Consider the following 9,935-nt stretch of genomic DNA (forward strand, 5'->3'; position numbering starts at 1 on the left):
GAATTACAGATGGATGTAAGAGGTCTAAATTTGGTCAATGGTGTGCGACTGGATAAAGTTTGGACAACGGATAGATTACCGATAGCAGCTGACAGTATTCCGACCAAGTTGGATATAAAAGGATGGTCTCACCTGAATGATATAGAATTGCCAGAGATAGAAGTTAAAGACGTTACTCTCCTCATTGGGAACGATGTCCCCGAGGCACATTGGGTTCTTGAGGAGCGTCGTGGTGAAAAGAAGCAACCATATGGTATTTGAACACTACTTGGTTGGACATTTATTGGACCAATGGGCAGAAAGAAGCGTGGAGGTAACAGCATCAATTTTATTAATGTTGACCAAGTCTTGGACTCTGATTCCCCAATTCAGTGTCTCGAACCTATAACTTCTCAGCTTCATCGCATGTACAATGCAGATTTCACAGAGTCCTTGTTTGATACCAAGGCATGTATGTCACTGGAAGATAGAAGAGCAAAGGCGATCATGGACAGTTCAGTTTGTCTGATTGAAGGTCACTACCAGCTGGCTCTTCCTTGGCGATATGATGATCCCTGCTTACCCAACAACAAATGGTCTGCTCTAAAGAGGTTGAAGCTACTGAAGAGGCGTCTATTGAAAGATCCTGCTCTTATGAAGAAATATAAAGACACATTGGATGGTTACATCTCCCAGGGTCATGCAAAAAGAATGCCCAATGTGGATTCATCAGCAAAGAAGTCTGGCTCTACTTGGTATTTACCTCATCATCCAGTAATCCACTCGAATAAACCAGAGAAGGTGAGAGTTGTTTTTGACTGTGCTGCCAAATACCAAGGCACATCTCTTAATGATCAGCTTCTGCAAGGTCCTGATCTAAATAATACCCTTGTGGGAGTACTTCTTCAATTTCGAAAAGAGCCAGTTGCCATTGTCGCTGACATCAAGCAAATGTTCCATCAAGTTAAGGTGAAGAAGGCGGACTGCGATGCACTAAGATTCTTATGGTGGCCGGAAGGAGATTTATCTAAAGATCCAGCCGATCATCAAATGTTGGTGCATCCATTTGGTGCCACATCTTCACCAAGCTGTGCAGCATATGCTCTGAAGAGAACTGCAGATGACAACAGAAGTAATTATGACACTCATATTGTGGATACTGTTTATAGAAACTTCTATGTCGATGATTGTTTGAAGTCTGTTGCTAGTGTTGAAGAAGCCAAGGAACTGGTGAAACTGTTGCCTGAAATGTTAGCTAAAGGAGGTTTTCATCTAACAAAATGGATATCCAACTGTCGGGAAATCCTAGCACTGATCCCAGAAGCTGAGCGTGCTTCCTCAGTGATGAATCTAGATATGGAGAACTTGCCGATTGACAGAGCTCTTGGCATTCAATGGGATGTTGAAAAGGATGCCTTTAACTTCAGAATTGGCGACAGACTGAAAGAAGAGACACGCAGGGAGATGTTATCATTCGTGGCTTCAGTCTACGACCCACTTGGATTCGCTGCCCCCTTTGTTTTACCGGCAAAACGAATCTTACAAGAATTATGTCGTGTTGGATATGGATGGGATGAAAAGGTACCAGAAGATCAACTGTCGAATTGGAGAGAATGGAGGAAAAAACTACCTACTTTGATGACACTAGCTATACCTAGATGCTACAAACCAACTGGTTTCAGTCAAATACAAACAGTGGAACTCCATAATTACTCTGATGCCTCCTTAGGAGGTTATGGGGTTGCATCTTACCGGCGGCTGATAGATACAAATGGTAGAATTCATTACAGTTTGCTGATGGTAAAGTCCAGGGTCGCTCCGCTCAAAGCCATGACAGTACCGAGGCTTGAACTAACAGCAGCTACAGTTGCAGTTAAGGTCAGCAGACAAATTCAAGATGAAATTCAACTCCCAATCCAGAGAACCCTATTTTGGACAGATTCAACAATAGTCATCCAATATATTCGCAACATGGGAACACGATTCCAAACCTTTGTCTCTAACCGCCTCCAGATTAATCACGATGCTTCATCTCCATCACAATGGTACCACGTCAGTTCAGAGTTCAATCCAGCAGACCATGCATCACGAGGAATAAAATTGGATGGTTCTAATGAGGCAGCAATAACCACATGGTTCCATGGTGCAGCATTTCTATGGCAACCTGAATCAGAATGGCCAGGCCAACCTACTGACCTACCAGAAATTGATCGTGACGACAAAGAGCTGAGAAGGAAGGTCCAAGCAACAACCATTACCCAGTGCAATACAAGGGGTACAGATGTTTGGAGTCGTTTGCTCCATCAATACTCCTCTTGGTATAAAATACAAGTGAGTGTTGCATGGCTCATCCGGTTTAAGATGTACTTGAGAAGATCTGCCTTATTGAAAATAGGCCCGTTAACAGTTCATGAACTTTCCATTGCTACCACTGACATTTGCAGAATTGTCCAACGAAGTTCATTTCCAAGAGAGTTTGCTTCACCGCAAAAGATTCTGAGTGAGAAACCCGATGCTGAAGGTTATGTCAGTCCACTGCGAAAGTTGAACCCTAAATTAGAAAATGGAGTCCTACACGTCGGAGGACGACTAGTGAACGCACCCATTAGTCAGCAAGCTAGACATCCAATTATATTACCTCGCAATCATCATGTGACTGAGTTGATCGTTCAACATTACCATGAACAACAAGGACATGTTGGCCCAAACCAAGTGTTGTCAGAGATACGACAGAAGTTCTGGATTGTTCATGGACTAGCTACTGTAAAGCGTGTAATTGGTAGGTGTATTAAGTGTCATCGATGGAATGCACAACCCGGGAATCAAAAAATGGCTCCACTTCCTGCAGCTAGAGTGACACCAGGTGGGCCACCATTCTCCCATGTCGGGATAGATTATTTTGGACCACTGTATGTTAAGTACAGAAGAGGTACCATTAAACGATATGGATGCGTGTTCACCTGCCTGGTCATTCGGGCTGTTCATATCGAAGTGGCCCATGATTTATCCACATATTCCTTTATACAATCTGTGTGGAGATTTATTAGTCGGCGTGAACCATTTACACATCTCTACAGTGATAATGGTACCAATTTCCGGGGAGCCGAGACTGAGCTGAAACAGATGCTTGCTAAATGGAACCAGAAGTGGAGAAGATTCTTAATAATCGACCACTAACACATTTATCTGATGATCCAGATGACCTTGAACCACTCACACCAAACCATTTACTTTTGCTACGTCCAAATCCTTGTACGTCGGTGAGTGAAATCATAGAAGAAAATGGTCATCACAGAAGAAGAACCGAAACTCAACATATTGCAACTGAGTTTTGGAAACGGTGGGTACGTGAGTACTTGCCAACTCTACAAGAAAGGCAGAAATGGTGCAGGCCGAAAAGGAACCTATCCATTGGTGATTTGGTACTTGTTGTCAATGAAAATATTTCTCGAGGTGAATGGCCTTTGGGGAAAGTCGAACAGACCTTTGCTGATCGATTTAGTACAACTCGTCACGTTCTTGTGAAGACTTCCACTGGATGTTTACGGAGAGATGTGCGCAAGCTCTGTTTATTGGAAGGCAACATGGATCACAAGACTGTGATGGAAAGACAAGATGGAGTAACTAGAGCAGCAGAGATCGGTGCAGAAGACACCAAGGAAATACATGAACAAGTAGATGGATGTGATCATTCGATGCCACGTCGTTGTAAAAGACTACATCACAAGAAGAAAATAGAACAATGAACCTTTGTTGAACAGAACAATGATTTTTTTTCCATATACATGATTCATTTAGTTGTCGGTTCTGCAACTTTAAATATAGAAAGGCTCCTCGTGACGTGCGCCTTTCGGGGGCGGTGTGTAAGTTGTGCAAACCTCCCCTCTGATTGGTTATTGATTACATAGATTCCTTTGTTTCACCTGTTTGACCTGTGGTGAACTCTGGGCGAGGCAGGCTATTGTCTTCAGTTCAGCATGTGCTTCTGAAGAGTGAAGACGTCTCTGTGTCTGCTCTGAATTGCCCTGTCGCATTGGGTTTTCTGAAACTTGCTAGGTTTGCTAACATTTGTACACCGGTCCGGGAAGGTGCCACTAAACGAGGTAAGGAAGGTTTTCTTTTCATTGTTGGCTTCATCAGCATGAAATTATTGGCAGTGATTTGTTACAAGTTTGAGTACTCGTATGAACTCGATCTTATCACTCTTACTTTGGGTTATTATTGCAAGTCTGTAAATGTTAGTATTCGTTAGTATTCGTTAAGACTTATTTCTTGAAAATTGTTTAGTTATTTATACTATTTGCCACCCATTTTTTGTGCCCAAACACATTGCGTACATGTGGTCAGCTGCACGTTTAATAGAGCACATGGTATGCAATGTGTGCTTTGGCTCGTCAAAATGGTTGACAAATATTTCAGTTAGCATTGTTATTTATTGTTACATATTTTATTTGCCGTATATTTATTGGTTGTATCGCTCGACTTTCTGCACATTTTAAGAGAAATGTATATTTAATTTACTGTACATTTTATGATAAGAATTGTTTGATTTACTTCGAATATTAGTTTCCCTATTTTGTTTTGTATATTTTAGAACCATATTCTGGAGATGTACTAACTTGTTTTGATTCCGTAACGATTGACCATATGGAATAAATATACGATATAACCAGAGTACGCGTTTCTAGTTGGTGGCGTAAGAGACTGTAATACCTGTGGGAGCTTGTGATGCCTACATTCACCAACGGAACACATACACACATGTACACTCTAGTAAATCATATTGCTACGGTATGAACACGTATGATATAAATTCACTAACGGAACACATACACACATGTACACTCTAGTAAAACATATTGCTACGGAATGTACACATATGATATAAATTCACCAACGGAACACATACACACATGTACACTCGAGTAAATCATATTGCTACGGTATGAACACGTATGATATAAATTCACTAACGGAACACATACACACATGTACACTCTAGTAAAACATATTGCTACGGTATGTACACATATGATATAAATTAGCCAACAGAACACATGCACACATGTACACTCTATTAAAACATATTGCTACGGAATGTACACATATGATATAAATTCACCCACGGAACACATACACACATGTACACTCTAGTAAAACATATTGCTACGGAATGTACACATATGATATAAATTCACCCACGGAACACATACACACATGTACACTCTAGTAAAACATATTGCTATGGTATGTACACATATGATATAAATTCACCAAGTAAAGACATATATACATGTACACTCTAGTAAAACATATTGCTACGGAATGTACACATATGATATAAATTCACCCACGGAACACATACATACATGTACACTCTAGTAAAACATATTGCTAAGGAATGTACACGTATGATGTAAATTCACCCACGGAAGACATACACACATGTACACTCTAGTAAAACATATTGCTACGGGATGTGCACATATGATATAAATTCACTAACAGAACACATACACACATGTACACTCTAGTAAAACATATTGCTACGGAATGTACACATATGATATAAATTCACCCACGGAACACATACACAAATGTACACTCTAGTAAAACATATTGCTACGGTATGTACATATATGATATAAATTCACCAACAGAACACATACACACATGTACACTCTAGTAAAACATATTGCTAAGGAATGTACACATATGATATAAATTCACCAATGGAACACATACACACATGTACACTCTAGTAAAACATATTGCTACGGAATATACACATATGATATACATTCACCCACGGAACACATACACACATGTACACTCTAGTAAAACATATTGCTACGGTATGTACACATATGATATAAATTCACCAACAGAACACATACACACATGTACACTCGAGTAAAACATATTGCTACGGCATGTACACGTATGATATAAATTCACCAATGGAACACATACACACATGTGCATTTCAGAAAAACATATTGCTACGGAATGTACACATATGATATAAGTTCACCAACGGAATACATACACACATGTACACTCGAGTAAAACATATTGCTACGGTATGAACACGTATGATATAAATTCACTAACGGAACACATACACACATGTACACCTTAGTAAAACATATTGCTACGGAATGTACACATATGATATAAATTCACCAACAGAACACATGCACACATGTACACTCTAGTAAAACATATTGCTACGGAATGTACACATATGATATAAATTCACCCACGGAACACATACACACATGTACACTCTAGTAAAACATATTGCTCCGGAATGTACATATATGATATAAATTCACCAAGAGAACACATACACACATGTACACTCTAGTAAAACATATTGCTACGGAATGTACACATATGATATAAATTCACCCACGGAACACATGCACACATGTACACTCTAGTAAAACATATTGCAACAGAATGTACACATATGATATAAATTCACCCACGGAACACATACACACATGTACACTCTAGTAAAAATATTGCTATGGTATGTACACATATGATATAAATTCACCAAGAGAAGACATACACACATGTACACTCTAGTAAAACATATTGCTACGGAATGTACACATATGATATAAATTCACCCACGGAACACATACACACATGTACACTCTAGTAAAACATATTGCTAAGGAATGTACACGTATGTTGTAAATTCACCCACGGAACACATACACACATGTACACTCTAGTAAATCATATTGCTACGGTATGTACACAAATGATATAAATTCACTAACAGAACACATACACACATGTACACTCTAGTAAAACATATTGCTACGGAATGTACACATATGATATAAATTCACCCACAGAACACATACACACATGTACACTCTAGTAAAACATATTGCTACGGTATGTACACATATGATATAAATTCACCAACAGAACACATACACACATGTACACTCTAGTAAAACATATTGCTACGGTATGTACACATATGATATAAATTCACTAACAGAACACATACACACATGTACACTCTAGTAAAACATATTGCTACGGAATGTACACATATGATATAAATTCACCCACAGAACACATACACACATGTACACTCTAGTAAAACATATTGCTACGGTATGTACACATATGATATAAATTCACCAACAGAACACATACACACATGTACACTCTAGTAAAACATATTGCTAAGGAATGTACACATATGATATAAATTCACCAACGGAACACATACACACATGTACACTCGAGTAAAACATATTGCTACGGTATGAACACGTATGATATAAATTCACCAACAGAACACATACACACATGTACACTCTAGTAAAACATATTGCTACGGAATGTACACATATGATATAAATTCACCAACGGAATACATACACACATGTACACTCGAGTAAAACATATTACTACGGTATGAACACGTATGATATAAATTCACTAACGGAACACATACACACATGTACACTCTAGTAAAACATATTGCTACGGTATGAACACGTATGATATAAATTCACCCACGGAACACATACACACATGTGTATTCCAGAAAAACATATTGCTAAGGAATGTACACATATGATATAAATTCACCAAGAGAACACATACACACATGCACACTCTAGTAAAACATATTGCTACGGAATGTACACATATGATATAAATTCACCCACGGAACACATACACACATGTACACTCTAGTAAAACATATTGCTACGGAATGTACACATATGATATAAATTCACCCACGGAACTCATACACACATGTACACTCTAGTAAAACATATTGCTATGGTATGTACACATATGATATAAATTCACCAAGAGAAGACATACACACATGTACACTCTAGTAAAACATATTGCTACGGAATGTACACATATGATATAAATTCACCCACGGAACACATACACACATGTACACTCTAGTAAAACATATTGCTACGGTATGTACACATATGATATAAATTCACTAACAGAACACATACACACATGTACACTCTAGTAAAACATATTGCTACGGAATGAACACATATGATATAAATTCACCCACGGAACACATACACACATGTACACTCTAGTAAAACATATTGCTACGGTATGTACACATATGATATAAATTCACTAACAGAACACATACACACATGTACACTCTAGTAAAACATATTGCTACGGAATGTACACATATGATATAAATTCACCCACAGAACACATACACACATGTACACTCTAGTAAAACATATTGCTACGGTATGTACACATATGATATAAATTCACCAACAGAACACATACACACATGTACACTCTAGTAAAACATATTGCTAAGGAATGTACACATATGATATAATTTCACCAATGGAACACATACACACATGTACACCCGAGTAAAACATATTGCTACGGTATGTACACGTATGATATAAATTCGCCAACGGAACACATACACACATGTGCATTCCAGAAAAACATATTGCTACGGAATGTACACATATGATATAAATTCACCAACGGAATACATACACACATGTACACTCGAGTAAAACATATTGCTACGGTATGAACACGTATGATATAAATTCACTAACGGAACACATACACACATGTACACTCTAGTAAATCATATTGCTACGGTATGAACACGTATGATATAAATTCACCCACGGAACACATACACACATGTGCATTCCAGAAAAACATATTGCTAAGGAATGTACACATATGATATAAATTCACCAAGAGAACACATACACACATGTGCATTCCAGAAAAACATATTGCTAAGGAATGTACACATATGATATAAATTCACCAAGAGAACACATACACACATGTACACTCTAGTAAAACATATTGCTACGGAATGTACACATATGATATGAATTCACCCACGGAACACATACACACATGTACACTCTAGTAAAACATATTGCTACGGAATGTACACATATGATCTAAATTCACCCACGGAACTCATACACACATGTACACTCTAGTAAAACATATTGCTATGGTATGTACACATATGATATAAATTCACCAAGAGAAGACATACACACATGTACACTCTAGTAAAACATATTGCTACGGAATGTACACATATGATATAAATTCACCCACGGAACACATACACACATGTACACTCTAGTAAAACATATTGCTACGGTATGTACACATATGATATAAATTCACTAACAGAACACATACACACATGTACATTCTAGTAAAACATATTGCTACGGAATGTACACATATGATATAAATTCACCCACGGAACACATACACACATGTACACTCTAGTAAAACATATTGCTACGGAATGTACACATATGATATAAATTCACCCACGGAACACATACACACATGTACACTCTAGTAAAACATACTGCTACGGTATGTACACATATGATATAAATTCACTAACAGAACACATACACACATGTACACTCTAGTAAAACATATTGCTACGGAATGTACACATATGATATAAATTCACCCACGGAACACATACACACATGTACACTCTAGTAAAACATATTGCTACGGTATGTACACATATGATATAAATTCACCAACAGAACATATACACACATGTACACTCTTGTAAAACATATTGCTAAGGAATGTACACATATGATATAAATTCACCAATGGAACACATACACACATGTACACTCGAGTAAAACATATTGCTACGGTATGTACACGTATGATATAAATTCGCCAACGGAACACATACACACATGTGCATTCCAGAAAAACATATTGCTACGGAATGTACACATATGTATAAATTCACCAACGGAATACATACACACATGTACACTCGAGTAAAACATATTGCTACGGTATGAACACGTATGATATAAATTCACTAGCGGAACACATACACACATGTACACTCTAGTAAAACATATTGCTAC

General features: G+C 37.9%; 1 protein-coding gene across 1 annotated transcript; it reads left to right on the top strand.

Annotated features, from left to right (window-relative positions):
* The first annotated feature begins 291 nt into the window (after window positions 1-291).
* On the top strand, window positions 292-3,097 carry LOC146750934 (uncharacterized). The gene is made up of 2 exons (XM_085498179.1): window positions 292-2,908; window positions 3,057-3,097. The coding sequence occupies exons 1-2, from the start codon at window positions 292-294 to the stop codon at window positions 3,095-3,097; spliced, it is 2,658 nt and encodes an 885-aa protein (XP_085354305.1).
* The last annotated feature ends 6,838 nt before the right edge of the window (window positions 3,098-9,935 follow it).

This window comes from Saccoglossus kowalevskii, chromosome 1 (assembly GCF_978046115.1).
Source record: "Saccoglossus kowalevskii chromosome 1, keSacKowa6.1, whole genome shotgun sequence".
Taxonomy (NCBI): Eukaryota; Metazoa; Hemichordata; class Enteropneusta; family Harrimaniidae; genus Saccoglossus; species Saccoglossus kowalevskii.

Coding starts and splice junctions, on each gene's coding strand:
- LOC146750934 (XM_085498179.1), top strand. CDS start 292: ATGGGCAGAAAGAAGCGTGGAGGTAACAGCATCAATTTTATTAATGTT. Junction 2,909..3,056: donor GTATGTTAAGTACAGAAGAG/GTACCATTAAAC, acceptor ACATCTCTACAG/TGATAATGGTACCAATTTCC.